Source organism: Equus quagga, chromosome 8 (genome assembly GCF_021613505.1).
Source record: "Equus quagga isolate Etosha38 chromosome 8, UCLA_HA_Equagga_1.0, whole genome shotgun sequence".
Taxonomy (NCBI): Eukaryota; Metazoa; Chordata; class Mammalia; order Perissodactyla; family Equidae; genus Equus; species Equus quagga.
Genome location: NC_060274.1, coordinates 19,540,584 through 19,563,570, shown reverse-complemented (window position 1 = coordinate 19,563,570; position 22,987 = coordinate 19,540,584). Strand labels below are relative to the sequence as shown.

Genomic DNA, 22,987 nt, shown 5'->3' with positions numbered 1-22,987 from the left:
ATCTAGTTTTTATACTTTATATATCATCTAAATGCTGATGACTCTCAATTTTCACTTTTAGTCTGATTCTTTCTCCCAGATTTCAGAATCCTACATCTACCTACCTATCAGTATTTCCATGGATTTGTGATAAACATCTAAAACACAACTCATCCAAAAGTGAAATGCTGCTTTATTCCCTACCTCAATTTTGCCCCATCCCCCAGTCTCCTGTCTATCAGGAAATAACCACTCAGTCTACTTCCTCTACCTTAAACATGTACGAGGGGATCATTTCTTGCCTCCTCTGTTGTTACCAAACCACCATCAGCTCTTACTTGTTATTCTAAAGTCTTCTAAATGGTCTCTCTTGCTTCCTTAGTCTTTTCTCAACATAGCAGCAAGAGCGGTTATAAAATGTTGGTCGTGCCACATTACACCTCTGCTCGAACCCTCCTTTGGCTTCCCGTCTCATTCAGACTAGAAACCAATGTCCTCCTCTTGGTTTAGATGACTCTCTTTGCGTCTCCTGTTACCTCTCTGAAATCGGCTCCTTTTACCTCCCTTTTCACTCACTCAGCTTCAGCCACACTGACCTCCTTATTCTTCAAATAGGCCAGGATGCTCTTCACATCTGGAATACTCTTCCTTGCTGTTTGTCCTTGCTGTTTCCATCATCTGGAACATTCATTCCACAGATTTCCACATAGGTTAATCCTTTATTTTCTTTCACTATTTACTTCAATATTACTCTATTATAGGCACTTTCTTGAACTAATGTATGAAAAATTGTAAACCTTAACTCCTCAGTTCCCCTTCCCTGGTTTGTATTTCCCCTTAGCATTTGCACTTTCTAGTATACTATATATTTTATTTAATTTATGCTGCTATTTTCTGTCCCCGCCTGCTATAGTATGAACGCTATAAGGGTAGAGATTTTAGTCTGGTTGGTTCTCTGCTTCTCCCAGGGTCTAGAGCAGGGTTCTAGCCTCACACGTAGGATACTAATGATGAGCTCACTTAAGAAGTCTACCTTTTCTCTAGAAAATTAGTCAAAATATATCACAAACTTTAAATATGCATGTATTTTGGTACAGTAAATCTCCTTAATAAAATCTATCCTAGGGAAATAATTAATAGTATCTGCAAAAGTTTGCAACGTGGATAGCCATCACAGTCTTTTTTATAATAGTGAAAAATTTTTAAAATCAAAACTCTCAAATTTCCAAATATAGAACCTTAGTTAAACGAAAGGCAGTATATTCATACAATAGAATATTATGCAATCATTAAATTCTTATTTAGATGAATACTTATTTGCCGGGGTCCAGCCCCAGCATGAACAGGGTCTCCTGAGGGATGGATGGCGTTGGCGAAGGAGGAGGCAGTGAGACAAGGAGCTTGGTGTCCAAGTCCAAGTCTAACTTTATTTTGTGTATGTATGATTTATATAGGGCTCAGGATATGCAAGGATGATTTCATGAAACAGTCCCAGTACATATTTTTGGCTCGCATAAGTGGGTTTTTGCAAGGTGAACAATAGTCAATTGTATCTGGATTGTGTGTAGCCCTGGGAGAAGTCAACCTTCTGCAATCCTTTACTTCGAGGAGGCCATCCCCAGCGGCCTCCTGACTCAATGGGCCACGGCAACCACTGTCCTCCTAGAGAGATCTGTGGGGGCCATGTGTCCCTAACCCGTTTCCTAGGTGACTTGTCAGGTTCCCTTTTTTCTCTTTACCAGGGACGAATCAGAACATTCTTTCCCTAGAAGATGTTGTTCCCTAGAACTTTCCCTAAAATATTGCATTGTATCATTCTCATTCCCAGGGCCGGGCTGACTTCCCCTGAAATAACCCCAGGTGCAGAACAGAGTGAGCAGAAGCAGGAAAGTCAGAAGTACCAGGGAGACTCGTTGCAGGGGCAGCCTGGTAGACTCCCTTGAGGGTCGTCGTGCGTCCCCTCATCTCTCTCCTGGACCGTGTCACAAGGCAGAGGCTTAATTTATAGGCTGACGACTCCTGGCACTTATTGACATGGGAACTATTAACAATATACTGATAAGTGGAAAAAAGAGTCTCTAAAAGAAAATCTGCTGAATGATGTCATTTTTGAAGAAAAGATGTATATCCTTGTATATTAGTCTGAGAGGATGGATAGTTGTTAACAAAGTGGCTTCTAGAATGAAGTGGATTTGCCTTTCTTATTCATCTGATTTGTACATTTAAACTCGCTTTTAAAATAATGATCACAGAGCACTTTTATACTGGGAAAAATCAAAATTATATTTCTACTGATCTTCAAAATGCTTTTACTATTAAACGTGGAAAGGATTTTTAAGTGTGAATTGTATGTAAGTATTCCCCTTTATGGCATCTTATACGTTTATGACGGATGTCCTGCATTAGTAAGTAGAGACTAATTCTCAAAATTTGTTAACAGGATAGTCTTTTTGGGGTATTTCAGTCTTTAGAACCCTAACACGTGGAAGCTGTCTGGCCACAGGTATTACTGTATTGAAAAATGTATTTAACGTAACTGCTGACAAGCTAATTAAACCTTGGATTAATTGGTATTAATGCAATATCTTTGCTCAGAGATTTGAATTAATGCTAACCCACCTTCCCCCTCTGTCTCTAGTCAGTACACTTTGGGCAGCAATGCGCAGTCTAGTTCCGTCGAACAGAAGAAGGGGAAATTCCCAATCTGGCCAGAATGGAGTGAAGCTGACATAAACGCAGAGAAGTGGGACGCGGGCAAAGGTGGAAAAGAAAAGGACAAAATGGGGAAAAGCCCCATATTTGTAAGTCGACCTGAATGTGACTGGATTTCATTTTGGTTCTTAGTAATGGTTCTTTGGTTCTTATAATGGAATAAGATTTGTTACATGTGAACGCACTAATTCCTCTCCACAATCTCCATCCAAGACAGAAATTTCATCTTTCTGGCCTCGCACATCATCCCGTGTCTTTCCAAGCCTTAGCCCTGAGATTTGGTGAATCACATTTGAGTAAACGGGAGGCGAGAGATGACGAAAGAGTCATAACTAAATAAATGGCGCATTGATAGGACAGGTTAGCTAGTGGTTTGGGGCAGAGTTGGGAACCAAGCATTTAGAGACGGTGGTGATTATAGGAAAGATGATTTTTTAAAAGAGATGTTACTGTGAGATAAATATTGAATCCCTCCTAATTCCCCTCCCAAGACGCTTAGGTAAAGATCTCAGTTACCCTTCATTTACCTGCAGCCACTTAAACATGATGTGGCCTTGAGATTGAAGCTGAGAATGGGGTACCTACATTTTCCAGTTATATTATTTTAGGTTCTTTTGCCTATTTAAAAATAGTTACTCTATTTCTAAAAAGTTCTTTGTTGAGGATATGAGTCTGGGTTGCATTTAAAATATGACCTACTTACTGGTGCAGCAATTCATTAAACAAAAATATTTATAGAACACAATACAATTTTATTTTTATTCATTTATTTACTTATTTTTTTTTTTTTTGAATATTAGCCCTGAGCTAACATCCACTGCCAATTCTCCTCTTTTTACTGAGGAAAACTGGCCCTGAGCTCACATCCGTGCACGTCTTCCTCCACTTTATATGTGGGACACTTGCCACAGCATGGCTTGACAAGCTGTGAATAGGTTCGCACCCGGGATCCAAACTGGCGAACCCTGGGCCGCTGAAGCAGAAGGTGCGAACTTTGCTGTGCCAGTGGGCTGGCCCCCAGAGCACAATACAATTTTAAAACACAAACAAAATTTCCAGGATTGTTAGGTTGCTCTCTTGTGTCTTTAATTGAAAAAGCACTCTGAAATGGTACTTCTTAAATTTGTACTTGTTCACAAAATACGGAATCACAAGCTGCATGATCCATGCCAGTAATTAGTTTATAAGAGATATTCGATAAATTTAACTAATTGCTTCTCTGTTAGTACTTGAACAATTTCAGATGAGCAGTGTGCGAGGGAAGGCATTCTCTGTACCGTGCCTAGAGTTATTGTGGAACTTTTTTATGCAAAAGGATTTCGAGCTCTCTGGGTTCAAGAGAAAATGGTCATATTCTACATATTTTAACAGCAATTCAAAACTTATGGGGATTGTGTGTGAATTTACGTTAGGAAGACAGATTGTGCAAACCCTCTATTGAGCAGTTGGCCTCTGGAAAGGGTGTAGAGATGAGTCACTCCAAAGTGTGAAGAAACAACAGAGAAGAGCAGAAGTGCCTGAAAACTTTGAAATAGGAAATAGGGTATACAACATAACGTTTTAGGAGCCCTAGAGTGCAAACGTGCCTTTATTGGATGACTATGAAAACTTCTTGCAGCGGGACGGCTCCGTGGCACAGTGGTTAAGTTTGCACATTCTGCTTCGGCAGCCCGGTGTTTGCTGGTTTGGATCCCGGGTGCAGATGTGGCACCGCTTGGCAAGCTATGCTGCAGCAGGCGTCCCACATATAAAGTAGAGGAAGATGGGCACAGATGTGAGCTCAGGGCCAGCCTTCCTCAGCAAAAAGAGAAGGATTGGCAGCAGATGTTAGCTCAGGGCTAATCTTCCTTAAAAGAATAAAAATAAAGAAACACTTCTTGCAGATCTCCAGAAAGGTGGGTATCAAATCCTGGGACTTATCAGTGTTTGTTGATTTGCAAACTCAGGAATTCCTGGGGTGAAATTCAAAACTGGCCCCCATAGATAGAGGGCAACGTAAGACAGAAGCAAGAGGCAGACCACTCCAGATTGGTAGGTGGCAGGTTTAATAAGCAAGGGAATTTCTGCATGAGGCTTGTCTTGGGCGGCTGCAAGACGAAATCTCTGCGCCTCCCCATGAGAATCTTACGAGTTTACGTAGAGGCCTTAATGGGGTTCAGTCACACACACAGTCCAGATGGTCTCAATAAGACATTACTCTCTCAAGGTTGCATACTTGAAGTGGCTCCTAGTGCAAGAACAGTGGGCAGAACGTACATTCCAAGGACAGGGAGGGGTGAGAAGCCTCTGATTGCCTGTGTCCAGTTCGAGGGTCAACTGGTGGTCATGTCCTCTCAATGACCTCCTCTAACAGTGTTATGAAAACAAGGGGAAGTCTGTTGGAAGAACATTTACAGTAGGAAAACCATTGAGACAGGAGCAGAAACAAATGTGCTGGTCACCTGATGCCCATTTCATTTGGGGGCAACATATAGGAATATTGCTGGCTAAACATCAGACCCCAAAATAGATACTGCAGCCCTTGGACTAAGGAACTGTATCAAACTTCATGATTAAGAAAGCAACAGCCCCACTCCTGAGGTGAATAGGAGCTGTTCCAAGAGAGTGTGACGCTGCAGAACCTTAGCCAACGCCCCATTCTGCCATCACAGCTTTCACGGGGCAGGAGAGCACAAGCTCAAACCCTGGTTATTACAACAGTGCAAAGTGATACCGTCTGGGATGGAATCTTGCTCCCCTCCCCCAGTTCTGTTCCACAACGTCAGCATTCTTGGCTCGGGAAGCCACAGGCCCTCTGCTCCAAGCCTTGTGATTACATTTCTGTGATATGGTGGCACAGGAGCTCTTAGCCGTGATTTGCAACATCCATATTTTACCAGGATTAGTTGCCTTAAGCATCGAACTACGCCAGGTTTCCTTGGAATTAGAGAAGGCTGCTTCTTTAAATGCGAGGCCAGTGATCAGGAAATCAGCCTCAGATGAGCTAACCCTTCCCCCTAAGTCCAGAGGCAGGTCTCACTTCTTCAGTTAAGTGGCGACAATGAAAGTATGTGATGGGTGAACAAACTGAGAGTATATGATGAAGTACTGTTAGGTGGATATGAGAAATGTACCTAAAGCAAAATGACATGGAAAGATTACCATTAACTTAATGTGAGGGTCTCAAATCCTGGAGAAAAGGGAATTACACCAGGATGAACCCCACATCCACCTTGTTTATTTATTTTTTCTCAGGGACATTTATTAACTCAAGGCGTGGAAATTAGAGGGCAAGAAGAAAGTAGTGGCCTGGGGCTTGTGTCAGTTTCTCTGGGCTGAGGGAGAGAGGATGTTGTCTGGTGCTGCCAAAGTAGTCAGAGCTTGAACCAAAATACACAGAAGTGATCTGAAAATTCTGTGTATAATTTTATTTCAAGACCCCCAACTCCTAAGCTGTGTGTATAAAGCTTTTGCTGCCAGCAAATGAGTAAAAAGCGGCAGCGTGGAGGCTAAATAACTGAGAAAAGATGTCATGATGCTATGGTGAGAGAGTGGAATTCAGGGTACACTAAGGTGAAGGGATCCTGATAAACACTGCAGCCTCTCAGTTAGTTCCTCAACATGGCTATAGCATTCTGCATTGAGTAAGGGCAAACCAAAATTATACCAGCCCTGTCAAAGCCTGAGACCCAGTGTTGACTGGGTCGAGTTCGTCTTGTGCTCTGCCTGCAGCAAGGGAGTGAAGTGCTCCTGTTTGGTGGGGGGGACGTCATTATTTAGAGCCTTATAAATTTATGTATCCAGTGTAGATCATACAATCAAAATTTAACAGACATGAAGAGAAGCTGAACCACGCAACTGAAAGCCAAGGGGAAGAATCAGATAGCAGAAACAGATCCACAGGTGACTCTGATTTTGGTATGGTCAGATAGGGGACTTTAAAATAACTAAGTTAATATTTGCAAGGAAAACAATGTGAGGGAACCCCAGAAGTCTAGTACAGCTCCTGGAGAGCTCAGTCTATTTTTCAAGAACCATTCTTTGGGCATTTTGACTAGATGTTGGGGTTGCCTTTGTCTTCACTCAAATTATTCCAGTATCTTAAATGTGACAAAAAGACAGATGCTCCAGATACTCATAGACACTGACTATTTTTAAAGCTGTGACTGCCCTCAAATATACCCATTTCTCAGGCCATGCTAGCATTAGCATAAAAATACGATTACCGTGAAAATCACAAAGCAGTATTTATTTGCCCCTGTCCCCATTATATCCGGTGAAATTTAGTTACCCTTTTTTTCCATACAGATAGTTTATGTTCTTTGAGCATTTTTGGTATTCCTAGGACTTTTCCTGTTATTTCTTGTAAGAATCCACCACTGCCCCACGTGTGCATGCACGGCATACACACACACACACACACACACACCCCCTTATGAGCTATGAGAACTTCTACATAGTAGCTACCTGAGGTCTCTCAAACTTCCTAGATTGCTGGCATTTGAGAGTAGACATTTGAGCATAATTCTTTCTCCAGATCTCAATAACTGACCCACACTAGGGGCTCAAAAATTAATGAACTAATTGCATTCTTGGACATTTATCTCAGAGAAATGGAAACAGGTTGACACAAAAACCTGTCATCTGTACACAGATGTTCATTTCAGCTTTATTAGTAATAGACTCAAACTGAAAGCAGCCCAGGTGTCCTTCAATAGACAAATGGTAAACAAACAAGTATGCATATCATGAAACATTACTCAGCAATAAACAAGAGCAAACTATTGGAGCATGCAACAACCTGAATGAATTGAATCTCCAGGGAATTAGGCAGAGAGGGGAAAAAAGCCAATCCAAAAGGTTACATACTATATGATTCTATCTATACAATGGCATGTGAATCTATAATTATCTCAAAAGAACAGGTTTAATTGAAACAATCAATAAAAGAAAGTCAGAACAGAGGTAAAAATTTCATTTACGTATAATCCTTTTTGTGATTCTAACAGCTGAAAATTAAGTAAATACTTTTGAATCTTCTGTATTCAGGTAAAAAACCCCAATATTTTCAGTGGAAAATATGGCCATATCTGGCCCATCCAAAATTGTTTTCCCACCATACCTAATTCATGTAATAACTTCAGTATTCTCCAAGAACTCCATGAATTAACTCTGAAAACAAACATGCAAATTGCTCTATAAATGCTTATTTGTTGATCAATTCTATGCACTTATTAATTTTTATTAGGATTCAGTTATTTTTATTTTAATAAAACCATATGGATAAAAAATTCAATTTTTTTTATATAGCATTTTTTTGAAGATCCTGAAGGAAAGATTGAATTACCACCATCACTGAAAATTTATTCCTGGAAACGTCCACAGGATTTTTTAATTAATCGGGTAAGAAATAGTTTTACTATTAAACAAAATGCATATTAGCTATGGGATATAATATCCTAGTTATTAAATCTTTCATTATTAAAACAATTTAGGGTAATTTTTTTCCCTGTGGTATTTGGTAAGAAAAAGTATTGCTTTTTGGCATTTAGTGTAGAAATAAATGTATGTCAGTACAGTTGAATATTTCTTGTACTGGTTTTCAACAGAGTATTTTGCGTAGAGCCTCCAGTTTTCTTCTTCTCTCTGTGATGTCACATTACAGCCTAAAATGTTTTGAAAAGTTATTCCTTGATTGCTGACACTGTCTCTTTTCTGCTTCTTAGCAGGAACTTATGTGGCATGAAGATTTGTTTGTGTGGTGTATATTAGCAGTAATTTTTCCAGCCCAGGAGACTTGCACTTGGATCTCTCTATTCCAGGAATTCTTGAAGCATTTTCCAAGGGCCGCTTTCATTTCTGGACCCCCATGCACAGACACTTGAATCATGTTGACTGGGACACTGCCCAAGAAACTTTCATTTTAGATAGCACTTAGCGTACATTACAACTTTAGACCCACTGGTCTATCTTTCTAATAGCTATGTTAGTTTGAATATATTTGGTGTTTCCAAGGATTTCATTATCACTAACGCTTTTTTTCCCTTTTTGAATCTCCTGTTATTTTCATTTAATGCATAGAAAACCAGTAAGCTAAATTAGTTACTCAGTGCTCGTCAAATGGTTGTAATGAAGCTGATTCTTCCATACGTTATGGAATTCATTGAATGTCTGTCATCACACAAGGTGATTTTTGCTCCTAAAAGCTTTAGCCTTTATCAGCACTGCTACTAATGCAGGAAAACACAATTTATTCACCATATTTTCCAATTACTGTTACTAGTTGGGAAAGTCAGATAATCCTAAATTCAAAAATATTTACTAAAATGAGAAAATAAGCAGATACATCTGGGGCCAGCCCAGTGGCGCAGCGGTTAAGTTCGCACGTTCCACTTCTCGGTGGCCCAGACTTCACGAGTTCGGATCCTGGGTGAGGACATGGCACCACTTGGCACGCCATGCTGTGGTAGGCGTCCCACATATAAACCTAGAGGAAGATGGGCACGATGTTAGCTCAGGGCCAGGCTTCCTCAGCAAAAAGAGGAGGATTGACAGTAGTTAGCTCAGGGCTAATCTTCCTCAAAACAAAAACAAAAAGAAGAAGATACATCTCTGTCCATCAGAGAATTTATTGAGTGCCTACTTGTAAGACATTTTAAATAAAAGAAATCAAGTATATATGACCCAAGTTTTTAAATTACTTATAATGGTAGGTAACATTGACATGAAGAATATAAATTCTGTGATGTTAGTATAATGCCCTTAATATTAATGTAGCCAGCCCTGGTGCTCTAGTGGTTAAGATTCGGCCGTGTCACTGCCATGGCCTGGGTTGCTTTCCCATCAGGAGCCCACACTACCTGTCTGTTGCTTTTCATACTGTGGTGTCTGCATGTTGCTGTGATGCTGAAAGCTGTGCCAGCGGTATTACAAATCCCAGCAGGGTCACCCATGGTGGACAGGTTTCAGTGAAGCTTCTAGACTAAGACAGACTAAGAAGAAGGACCTGGCCACCCACTTCCAAAAGTGGCCATGAAAACTCTATGAATAGCAGTGGAGCATTGTCTGAGAGAGCATTGGAAGGGAAGAGGATGACGCAAAAAGACTGTGCAGGGTTCCACAAGGATGCTAGGATTCGGAATTGACTCAAGGCAACTAACGAAAAATATTAATGTGTTATTAATAATTTTCAGGCGCTGCTCAATATAAGTGCAGAGTTTGTGTTCCATGCACGTAAAGGATATAAATTCCACGAAGTGGGAGTGTTGTAAATTTGATAAGTAGAAAAGTTTTATAAATCATTTCTCTTTGTTTTTTTAGCATACCTTAATTCTGAGAGATACACTTGTGCTAAAAAATAAATTCATTCATTGTTGTTGATGATCCTTCCACTTACATTTGTCGTAAGGCTGCCATCCATCTACCTCCACTCTCCCTCTGCACTGGCTCCTTCTCTTGATCCATCATTCTGGAATATGGACCAGAATTGCCAGAACTGAAAGTCTAGCTAAGTAGAAAAGTCATAGAATAGTGGTTTTCAAGTTTTAATGTTTAGGTCCACAGTGATAAAAACATTTTATATTGAGACTCATTAAATATGGACATATATAAAGTCTAGACAAAAGTTTTGAAAAAAAAAAATGACCTTTCTATGTGAGATTTACTCTGTTCTATTATATTCCATATACATAGTCCTGACCCACTAAAATGATTTCATGAATCATTACATAATTGCAAACCACAATTAAAAAGCACAATCCAGCCTAGAAGCATGCCCTAGACCGCTCCCAGCAAAAGATGACATCAAAGGACTTGATTTAAGTCTGAGAGAAGCTAAGTTATTAAAAGACTTAAAAGCATGGATATAAGACATCAGAGTCAACGTGGGCCGGCCAACCAAGTAGTTAACAAGCCCTGAGCACAGAATGAGCGTTCAGATCTGCTTATTTCTGAGAATCAGCTATTGGTGGCCCAGGTGCTTGAGAGTTAATTATGTTGAGCAGATGTAAAATGTCTGAAGATTCGTCTTGCCCCAGGTGTAGACACAGGGGACAGAGATGCTAAAATACCCTTGTAGAGACCTCTGCCTTAATATTTGCTGTTTTTTACAAACTGTCAGTTCCTCCTCTTCATTTATCAGCATGTGCCTATTAACTTCAAACTTTAGGTATCCAATACCTATTTTATCTATAATTAATTATAACTCGTTGATCATTTGTTAACAATTATAATTAATATATAATTAATAAATTTTAACGCACATTGGTACTTGCTGAAAGGTATGAGCATTTTAGAAGTGTTGCATCCTAATCAGTCAAACCAGAATATATAGATAAAACTTACTATGTTTATAAATTATGAACATAAGAGTCAATTCAGGCCTTCCAGGTAGCTTTAGGTAAATTTTTCTCAGACGTAAAAATTGTATTGAGTTTTCAAGGTGTTAGTTGTACAGATGATTGAGACTAATACATGGCATTAGTTTCTATAAAAAATCTATTTCACTAATCAAAACCATTTTTATGTTATGCTTAAATATATAAGCTTGATGTGAATTGTAACTATTTTTTTCAAACTATTATAAGTCATATTTTCCCCTCTTATGTTTATTCCTCACTGGTCTAAATATTTAAAGCAACTTCAGATATATACCAATTAAATGATGACCATCAAATTAATTTTTTAAAAATTGACAGGACTTAAAGTTGGGCAAAATTTTAAAAGCTGTCACAGCTAATATTTTTCATCCAAGATGAAGATATTTTTCCAGCTACCAGATGTTAACTAAGCTTCAGGTTTAACTTGAGTGGTTCATTTAAATTTCAAATCACTTTGAAATGTGTGTGTATGCATGCTAAGTTTATCTGCGTGTATTATATCTTAAAGTGTTTTATTTGTATATTAAAATGCTACATTTTATAGGCATTAAATTATTAAATTAATGTCCCCTACACCTCCCACAGGATTGCCTTATGGAATAACGTGCTTATTTTTTTGTTTGTTTAATTCCATTTTTATTTTATTTATTTATTTATTTATTTATTTTTATTTTTTCTAATTCCTCTGGTTTCGAGAAATGAAATGAGGTTTGGCCTATTTACAGCACATGAAGCTTGATTACATTAAGCTACATTTCCTTTGCTTTTCCTAAGGAGTAATATCTATTTTGATTTTTTAAATTTTATTTCAGGTTCCCGTAGTTGTGAAAAATGAAATCCTGTTTGACTTGTTTTCAGCAAATGAGCATTTACTCTGCAGTGAGGTATGTAAAGAAGAAGGAACCAAAGCTCGGTGCAGGATGCCCTGCAGCCCTGCCTGGACGATTCCCTCTCAGGTTCAGTCCCCCCTTGCTGTCCTTTAAGTTTCGGTATAACGGAGCATTTTACATGCCAGACATTCAAAGGGGGGAGAGAAGTCCCTTTAATTGAATTTAGCTTGCAAATCGTGCGAAATGTTAGTGCTGCCCTTATTTTCCAGTCCAGGTAACTGGGTTCTCACAGTCTGGGCATTGCTCCTCCAGACCCATGTGCCTGGCAATTGACATGAAGTTGCCGCCCGTCTTGCCCTACATGGTGGCCAAGAGCTACAGGTTGGGATGTTGTTCGGTTTGCTAATGTGGGGAAAATCCTGGGGTGTAGTTGGATTGCAACATCTCATCTAAACAAGCCAGATTTCAGCACAGCAGCCCTGCTTTGCGGGGGCACAACTTTCCTCACCTCTCTGCCTGGGTTTTATCCATCGGCACCAGACCTGTTCCACTCCCCTGAGGTAGTTACAGTAGAAACAGGGGCCTGTTGCGTATTTTCTCCTGAGACCCTGTCAGAGGAATGGGGCATAGTCATTACTGATCAAAACGCTTTGTCTTTCTTATCTTTAATATCTTGACCAATATTAAAATCAAAATATTTATTTCTTCAGCCAGCTTCTACTGATTAGCATAAAATTATCTCCAAAGTGTTTCATATGATATACTTTTAGTCTAAAATATGCTTATTTTATAAATGCTAAACATACACAGACATTAGCTTTCCATTTTTCACGGGAAGAAGAGTAGAAAATATTCTATAGTAAAATTTCCAGATATACAGGAGGATATCTGATTTGCCGTTTTCAATTTAACCAAACTTTAAGAAATTTCCTAGATAATGCAACTTGAGAAAAACATAAATCTTATGAGGTCAGTCTCAAGTATTTAATCTCCTTACAAGCCAGGCAGTAAAACATGAGATGAATATTTGAGAGAATCCGGTACTCCTGAGGCTAATAATGGCTTTACTTAACAGCACTGTGACCTAGAGATTTCTTACACATCATTTCTATTCCTCACAAAAATGCTGAAAAATAGCTGGTATAACCTACATTTAACAGATAAAAAACTGCGACTTAGAGAGGCTCAATGACTTGCCCAAGAGCAGAAGGAGCTGAACGAAGATTGAAATCCTGGTCTTTTTCTACTCAGAGTCTCAGCCCTCCGCAGTGCCTCACCACCTGTTAAAAACACTGCAAGTGGGCCTTTTCCGTGGAGCATTTCTGCACCTACAGATGAACACAGGAAATACGAGACAGAGTATATTTAAGTGTGTGTGGAATTTTAATTTTTTCACGTCTCGTTTCTTGTCTAATTTCCTATAAAATAAAAGAGATCATTTCCTTCTCAAACTTCTCAACATTTGTAGAAGAGCAGCTCGCTCAGTTATAGAGAGTTAATTTCAAAATAAAATCGTCATTGCCCTCAGAAGCACTCAGTGTCCCTCTCACCCTCCCACACGCTCACACAGAGCTCAAACGGAGGTCCGCTCGCCGACAGTGGGCTCTGGGAGGCAGCTCTTAGCTAAGAGTCTGTTTAATATTAGACCTTTTAGCTTGTATTCTGACTGTATGTCCTGAAAACAAAAGCAAGACCTGTGATTTTATTCTATAGGTCAGAAATCAAAGTGTGGAATACATTACATGTAGAAGTTAACATTACTGTTGGAAGTAGATTTTTGACTGGTTTTCCCCCTACAGTGCCGACACCTGAAGAATGACTGGTTAACACTGACGGTTTTTGTCTCTAGCTGATGCGATGGATTATCAGTGAAATCTATGCTGTGTGGAAGATCTTCAACGCTGGCGTGTTGAGCAATTATTTTAAAGGGACTGTAGGGGAGCCCCCCCTTCTCATCTGGAAGCCCTGGGAACACATATATTCTCTGTGCAAGGCTGTAAAGGGCCACATGCCTCTGTTCAATAGTTATGGAAAGTATGTTGTGAAACTTTACTGGATGGTAAGCAAGTTCCTGTGCGTGTGCATTAAAACTCATGCTTTTCATATTGAAATATATATTGTCTTACATGCTGTTAACTAGGCTGATACAAGATGCTGCAGTTTACGCAGGTTATCAGTCATGTGGCTACTGGGGGAAATGTCCTGCACATGTAATTTGGGATTAAAAAGAAACACATTTATTTCTCCTGTGACACCAGTCCCGTGGGCTTTCTAAACTGGTGCTGCCAGGACCGTGGAGGGGCAGCCCTCTGCGGCCTCTGCCCTCTCGGGCAGGTGGGATGGGTGGGCAGGTGGATACACAAGGCTTTCTTCCCAGCTTTCCTCTGTGATGTGGCATCAGGGTCGTGGCAGGAAGGAGTACATGAGCATAGTCCGGTGTTTGCTGCTACTGAGGGCCCTGATCCCATTTGTTTTTTGTCCTAAACTTGAGATTTGTTTTCATGTTAACAAATCTTACTATGACACAGAAAGTTTTTACCAGTGCCTGAAAGGTTGCAAATGGAAAACCAGGAAATACAAATGGAGAATTAAAAATCTCTCAGTTAATATGGCAAAGAAGACTCACGCCACTTTTAGCAATGCTGGATTATACTAAACACCTTTGGGTTTTTAATGATGGAATGCTCTTTCTAAAGACCCAGAGTCACAGGCAGGACCAGCTACATGATTTGCAGAGCACTTTGTTCCAAAATTATTAAGAATTTCAAGACAATGATAGCAGCACTTTAAACCAAGCATGGGGGCCTTCTGAGTGTGGGGTCCCAGGTGACTGCCCAGGTCACATACCTGGGAAGCTGGTCCTGTTCACTGAGAAAGAATGTTCTTGAACATTTGAAGGAGTGGCGAAAGTATGAAAAGTCAATTATTCCATTCTGTATTTCTAAGAGCATGACTTTTTCTTTAACGCACCCAAGCCATCTGTCTTCCAAGGATAGGGAATGTCAAAAGGCCAATGCTCAGGAATTAATAGGATCATTATAGCAGGAAGGTAAAGGTAAAGAAGGTAACCTTAGCCTCTGATATTCGAAATAGAATTTTTGTTCTTTTGATACAGCAAGAAGGTAGACCTTGAAAGTCAAAACCATTGTTCGGAGAGAAAATAACTTCCTCAATTCCTTTATCTTCTTTGTTTACTAATCAGGAGGCAGACCTAGCGGACTAGGCTTGAAAGATTGAAATATGCACAGAAGAGTGAGGGGGAGTATATGGCATTAAGAAAGTGGATAAGAGTTGAGGGATTATAGAAAGACAGTAAACAGGGGAAGAGTGAGGGGATCAGATGCCTGGATATTTTGTCCCCACTTTTTCACATTTGCCTAAACTTGAGGTGGAGATTCAAAATTATTAAGAATTTCCAAACAGCATCAGCAGAACATTAAACCAACGCTGTTAGCTTCTCTCTGTCTCTTTCTCCTCTCCCTGCTTCCTGACACCCTTCCTTCTTTTTAAATTTCCTTCTGGATAGAGGCCAACGTTTATTAAGACTACATTTCATTTTACAAAGAAAATGTGATTTATTTCTCTTTAACTGTACTGGTTCCGCACAACCCCAAACCCATTTGGATTCAGAAATTAAAAAAAAAAAAAATGCATTTAGTCCAGTTTGGAAATCTCAGTCTCATTGGATTCTTTAACCTTCTACTTTAGAGAAGGTAGCACTTGAGGGAAGAGGGCTAGGAGTGTGGCAGTGAGAAAGACTGAACCTCATGTCCAGTGGCTTCTTCTGCTTCCTCATTGATCTCACCTGAGGAACGGCTTGTGGGGGATGCTGCTAGACTGTTGAGCACTGAGATACAACTGGGTCCATGTGAATCATTTTGGTAGGCAGCTTGCTGGCACTCATTGCTCAAGTGCATGCTATTGTCTTGCTCACTGAGGCTGAGAGAAAGTTTTACCAGCCCTCAGCATTTCTAGATCCATTGTTGGGCTACAAGGGCCCTTCAGAGTCGCTTGCACACAAAGGCAAAGGAGCACATCCCTCAAGATAATAGACATGTAACATGTCTTGACAAGTACAGGTGGAGATAAAATGTGGTAATTATGTAAAAGAACCTAGAAAAGCTCCTGACACATAGCATCTCAAGATCATTAATTTCCTTCCTTCTTTAGTTTATTCTTTGATCCCTTCTCTCTTTCCCATTGCCACCTCCTACTATGGAAGCCAAAGAGTTGATTCATTCCTCTTCTTGCCCCTTGGGAGAGCTGAGGGAAAAGCATATGATCAGCTTACCAGGTGCTCACTTGCCCAACAAGGGTTCTTGAGTGAGGATGAGAAGATGGAGAGGACACATGGTGATGGCTGCCCGTGCTCTGACTGCTCCTGCATGTGGCCTTGCTGTGTTTCCTTTGCCCAAACTTGGGTAGTTCCTGCCCATGTTGATGCTCTGTCCTCTAGCATCCCGTCAGATCTGTACATCCCTTCTCTACTTCTTGAATTGCCTACTTATAAAACAGGTTATTTCAGGTTGTGTTCTGGAATTGTAAGCATTCTCTTGTATGTTGCAGATACTCGTGCACGTGGGTGTCGAGGAAGTGCTGTTGTAATTCATGTGTTAGCTTTGCATCTTCTGCCCAACTGAGACTTGTAATTTTGATGTAGTCAATTATATCATTGTTTTTCTTTACAGAATCTAGGACTGTTTTGTCATTTAAAGTAGGATATCACTATCTCAAGAATATAAGAAATACTCTCCCTTAGTTTTATCTAGTATTTTTTAGACTTTTTTTTTTTTATTGTTTGGGTCTTTAATTTGTTTTACCTACTGTGAGAAATAAAGACTTGGCTTATTTTTATTTTTGATTTTTTTAAAGATTGGCACCTGAACTCACATCTGTTGCCAATCTTCTTTTTTCTTTTCTTTCCTCTTCTCCCCAAAGCCCCCAGCACATAGCTGTATATAGTTGTATATTCTAGTTGTAGGTTCTTCTGGTTGTGTGACCTGGTTTACTTTTTATTCCAAAATCTCAGCCAGTTGACCAGCATTATATATTGAATGTTTTACCTTTCACCCACTGATTTTAAAAACCACTTTTATCAGACACTAAATTCCAATGTGGACTTGTGCTTGTTTCTCACTCTATTTTCTTTTACTCTTTTCCTTGTCCTATTCAAATACCACATTGCTTTAATTGTTATGAATTACAGTTTGTTTTGACTTTCTAGGACAAAATCCACTTAATACTCTTTTGTTTCATCATTTTCTTGGCATATGTGATTTTGAATACACATTTTTGCTGCCATTTATCTTTAAACACATATTTATAATAATTTATCCTTTAATCTGTGTATAAAAGGATTTAGTCCTCCTCATTGTTTTTTTTTCTACTACAGCTTCCCTTTCTTGACTATTTTATTTTGATTCATCTTTCAGTCAGGTGGAGTATGCAGTCTAGAATTTTATTCACTTAGAATATATTTGTGGTATATTTTGGGAAACTGAATATTACAATCTTTCTATTTTCCTTTCTACATGATTGTTAGGTGAATGATAATTTGGTTACATATGGAATACCTGGGTAATTAACTTTTTGTTTTAGAACACACTAGCCAATGCCTGAGTACCTTGTGGTTTTAGTATTAAAGACACACATTCTGAGGCCTTTACTCTCCACCCTCCTGAGACCCCAGGCACCCCCTTTCTCCTGCCCGCCTTCATTTTTCTCCACAGCACCAAAGATGGAGCATCCAGAGCGCCAGCCACTTAGTGTATTCATGAGTATATGTAAAGATATGTAAGAAGCTGTTACTCTCTAGATGCTTTATTTTTTCAGGGCTTTTGCTTAAATATGTATTTCTTATATTCATATATTGGCCCAATCTGCAGTTCTTTTCATAAGGTGAATACACAAGCCAGATCACAATGCTCTTCTGCTGGTCCTCCTATGCTTTGGTCCTTCCTTTAAAACTGGAATTGCAGTGCTCCAAAGGACACAGAAGGATAATGACAACAGTGATAATAAATAGATGGATGCAATTCTTAAAGGGCAGAAAACAAACACTGTGCCGTCTCAGGGCTGTAGCCATGTGACAAGTGGCTGCCTGGTTTTCTGTTTGGTAGAAATCTGTTCCCTCTGGGCTAGGGGTCAAAATTTCTACCTCTTTCTACCTAATTCCCAGGTGGTAGGGCTGAGGCAACACCTGTGTGTGTATGAGGGTTAGTATAGAATTAGAGTAAATTCTTTCTGACAAGATAAATTACGTTATTTTTTTCTTGTCCGTTTCCAGACATACGCAGTTTAATTAGTTCTTTTCTCTTCCAAGTCTGGATCAGTATTTACATGAGTATCCTTTGCTTTTCTCTGCAAACATTTAAGGAACATGTTCGTAAAAATATGCTTTGTTACCTTCTACTGCTTGACTCAGTGTAACTTACCAGAGACACATCTCCTGCCCTGTCTTTATTTTCCTTGCTCTGTGGCATCTCGTACCTTCAGTCTCCTCCCCACTGTTTTTCTTCTTCAATTTCTGGATGTTTTCTTAGTTTTTTCTTGTTGATTCTCCTCTCTGCCTTATTGCAGTCCTCCCTGAACATTGCAGGGAGTTGGTTCCAGGACCTCCGGGAGATACCAGAATCCGAGATGCTCAAGTCCCTCATAGAAAATGGCATGATATTTGCATGAAACCTATGTGGGGGACTGGAATTGGCCACCCCAAGATGTGCCTCTTTGGCATGAGGATTATTTTGGTCTGGTTACTTTTAAAAACTGCGGACAGGAGAGAAACTCTGAAAAGCAGAAGTTACCCTTTGTAAGAGACATTTGCATTTGTAAAGGAAATCTCCATCTGTAAAGGTGTCTTCCTTTCTGCACCAGGAAGAAGGTGTATGACCTTATCTCTGGAAACTCTTATCAGTGCAGAACACAAGGACTTACATCTGCATAATAATCTTACTTTTGTTTATTGTGCATTTCTGGTAATCTCCCATAACTGACTCCCCCACCCCCAACATCCTCCTTTGTCTTTAGCTGGGGATGGTATTTAAGGTGAGAGCTTCTGCCATTTTGGCAAGTTACTCAGTTTTTCTGGGTCTCTCCCATGTATACATGTTATAAAGCTTTGTTTGATTTTCTCCTATTATTTTGTCTCATGTGAATTAATTCATTGTTTAGCCAGGAGGACCCAGAGAGGGTAGAGGAAATGCCTTCCTCCCCTTCACCTACATACATCCTCCTGTATACTTTGAAATCGTCTCTAGATTACTTATAATACCTAAGGCAATGTACTTGCTGTGTCAGTAGTTGTTATACTGTACTGTTTAGGGGAAAATGACAAGAAAAAAAACTCTATACGTGTTCAGTAGAGACACAAGCAACCATTGTAAGCCTTTTGATCTACTGTTAGTTGAATCCAGGATGCAGAACCCGTGGAAATGAAAGGTCAACTGTACATATATTCTTCTCCCTCTTTCTTGTTGTCCTTTGAAGTATTTACCTTAATCACTTCTTTGAAGTAAACCAAGCTCTCAGCCTCTCTGCATGATGTTTAAAGTTCAGATCTTCACACCAGCATATCATTTTCCCCGTAAAAGTACTCCTACTATTTCCAGTTTGGATTCTAAGTAAATAGCCTCAAGATTCTTTGACATCAGCCAGGTAAAAATTCACTGAGCAGCATAAAGGACATTGTTATAAAACAGAGACGTTTTCTCTTCCTGCACCTGGCAGTATTAATGCTGCTCCTGGGCCACATACAGTCTTGCCAGGCAGGTGCTTTCCAAGTTCAGCATTCCTTTGGCTCCCCTGAAAGAAGCAATTTAGTTCTCTCTCTCCACTTGAAGTCTGTATTAATCTTGGCAGCCTTTCTTTGAGTGTCCCAATGCTGTCATTTGTCTCTGAATAACCAGAGAAAACACACACGTTGGGACCAACAATTGTTGTTATCAATCTATTGGTATGAAAAATGTGTTAGCTTTTGTTTTTGTTCTGTTTTTTGGTGAGGAAGATTGGCCCTGAGCCAACATCTCTGCCAATCTTCCTCTATTTTGTATGTAGGATATCTCTGAAAGCATAACTTGATGAGTGGCATATAGGTCTGAACCCAGAATCTGAATTTGTGAACTCTGAGCCGCTGAAGTGGAGCTCGCAAACTTAACCACTATGCCACCCAGCTGACCCCAGCATTTGTTTTTGATTGACCTTTATACTTTTTAAGCACAATATTATTATAGAATTCAGTTTCTTAAACTATGGAGTGCAGAAAACCACCAGCATCAACATCTCCTATGGTGCTTCCCATGCCCCAGCACAGACCCCTAGTCAGAGTCTCTGGGCAGAGACCGCATCGACGTTTCAAACAAACTCTCTCCCACCCAGTGACATTTTTGATCTTTGAACTCGAGGAACACTGTTTGCAAGATATATACCCTGACAAATTATTTTTCTATCATTCAATTATTTTTTTCCAAAATGGAACTATTTTTATTCTTATTTCATTATTATTAACATTATATATGCTCTTAATAAACCAAATTCAAACACTATTAAAATTTTCAAAGTGGAATATGAAAGTTCCCCATGATTCCACCTATACAGACAACATAGTGACTGATTTCTGTATATCCTCCTAAACTTTGTTCTTATATGTAAACCTACTGTATAGAATTTATAGCAACAGTAGGATCATACGGTACCCATTGTTCTGTATTTTTTCCCTAACTGTGGACATTTCTTATGCTAATAGATATTGATGTACCTTCTACTCCATTGTTCGAGTGTAACAATAACTATACATATTTTGCTAATTTCATATCAACAGACATATAGGTTATGACCAGTGTTTTACCAGTAGAAACAGTGGGGTAAAATAGCTTCTTTGTATATAAAGTTTTGTCCATTTGCCTGACTGTATTTTCCTAGGATTTCTACATGTGCAATTTTTCTGTCAAAACATATGCACTTTCTTAATTTTGATAAGTATATTCAAATTGCTCTTGTATTTTGATTTGTGTGCAATTATATTTGATATAATTGGGACTTGTCTGCTATTTTATTATTTGTCTACCCTTTTACTTCTGTTACTTTTCATATCTGTCTCTTCTTCCATCCTTTTATGTGTTTCTTGAATGTTCTTTAGGATTCCATTTTGTTTATCTCTAGTGTTTTTGAGTATATCTCTTTATATGATTTTTTGCTAGTGGTTGCTCTAGGGATGAAATTATACATACATAGCTTATCATAGTCCACTAATATCAATATTTTACCACTTAAATTGGAATATAATTTAACCACTATTTAGGTCCCTTTATATCCCTCCTTTATAGTATAGTCGTATTAAATATTTTCTCTATACATATTAAGACCCTCATCAAAAAGTCAAATTTTAAAAAATTTTAAAGTTTTTAAATTAAATTAAAAAATTTTTAAATATCAAATATAATTTTGAAAGCTCAATAGGAGAAGAATGTGCTGTCATTTACCCATAAGCTTACTCTTTCCTTTGCTCTTTCTTCATTCCTAATGTTCCATTTTCTTTCTTTTTTTTCTTTTGTTTTACCTCTGAATAATTCCCTTTCGCCATTCTTTTTGAACTGATCTCCTGGTGACACATTATCTTATCTTTCCTTTATCTGAAAATGTTTTTATTTCGCCCTTATTCTTAGAGGATATTTTCTCTCAGTACAGAATTCTGGGTTGACAGTCCTTTTCTTTCAGCATTTGAAAAACAGTGTGCTTCTTCCTTCTGGCCTGTGTGGTTTTTGAAGAGCAGCCTGCTGTTCTCCTACAGGTAACATGTCTTTTCTCATGGGCTGCTTTCAGGGTTTTTTCCTTTGTCTTGAGTTTTCAGAAGTTTGAATTTGACACGTCTTGGTGTAGATTTCTTTGGAATTATCCTGTTTGGGGTATTCTGAGCTCCTTGAATCTGTAGTGTTATGTTTTATGACAAATTTGGGAAGTTTTCAGCCATTATTTCTTCAAACATATTTTCAGCCCCACATTCTTTTTTCCTCTTTTTTTGAGACTCCAAAGATATTAAAGGTTATATCTTTTTGCATTGTCTCACAGGTCCCTGAGGCTCATATCCTTTCTTTAAATCTGTTTTTTCTTTGCTGTTTATAGTTTCTATTGATCTAACTTCACTAATTTCTCTGCCATCTGTATTCAACTATTGATCTAGTGACAAGTTTGTTTGTTTGTTCAATTTTAAGTTCAAAATTTTCATGTTTTCCTCTTTTACATCTTCTGTTTCTTTGCTGAGAATTTCTATTTGTTTCAAGAGTATTCGTAATTGCTTGTTGAAGCATTTCTATGACAAGACTTTACATTTCTTACCTAAAAATTCTAACCTCCCTATCAATTTGGTGCTGTGGTCCATAGATTGTATTTTCTCATTGAAATTGAGATGTTCCTGGGCTTTGATATGATGGATAATATTGGACAGTTTCCTGGATATTGTTAGTGTGATGTTTTATGACTCTGGTTCCTAATTAAAATTTCCATTTTAGCAGGTAGTCAACCTGTTTAGATTGAGAATGTGCATCCTGGCTCACTTTTGTGGACTTTGTTTCAAAGGTGGTTTAGTTTATAAAGCCTGTGCAGTCCTATGCTGTCTGCCACTCTTGTTCATTACCCAGATGATAAGACTCCACCCGATAATCTCCTTAGCACAACTTGAGGAGGGGAAAGTGTGCCACTTCATTCCTCCAAGAGGCTCTCCCAGGGCAGGGCACCTCCTCTTTACTGCAGTGGGAGGATGGAAGTCATGGTTCTGTCCATTGACTCCACTGGGGAAAGAAACCGTCTAAAGGATCTTAGTAATTTATATTTATATTAACAAAGGAGGCATCTTCCTTCATAAACATTCTATATTTAAACATTTTGATGGTCTTTTAAAATTATATGGTGCTAACACAGTAAACTCAGTGAAAAATGTCCAATATACATAATTTATATGCTATAACAAAAAAATACTAAATGCAAAAACAATTCAATGTTCTATAATGAGGTCTCAGATAAATTATTTATACATATATACATGTAATATTTTATTTTTTAAGGATGCAACCAACCAATGTGTTAATATCAATGAATCAAAAAACTTTCCAAGAAAAT

At 38.8% G+C, this 22,987-nt stretch overlaps 1 protein-coding gene across 5 annotated transcripts in view; it reads left to right on the top strand.

Annotated features, from left to right (window-relative positions):
- ADGB (androglobin) overlaps positions 1-22,987 on the top strand; it is a 171,680-nt gene that overhangs the window by 25,278 nt on the left and 123,415 nt on the right. For 3 of the 5 annotated variants that reach the window (XM_046669033.1, XM_046669032.1, XM_046669031.1), the window contains exons 2-5: positions 2,618-2,780; positions 7,981-8,073; positions 11,861-12,004; positions 13,728-13,937. In XM_046669033.1, coding sequence (XP_046524989.1) covers positions 2,618-2,780; positions 7,981-8,073; positions 11,861-12,004; positions 13,728-13,937 — 610 coding nt within the window. The remainder of the gene's footprint in view (positions 1-2,617; positions 2,781-7,980; positions 8,074-11,860; positions 12,005-13,727; positions 13,938-22,987) is intronic. The other 2 variants (XM_046669036.1, XM_046669034.1) reach the window with 1 other exon arrangement.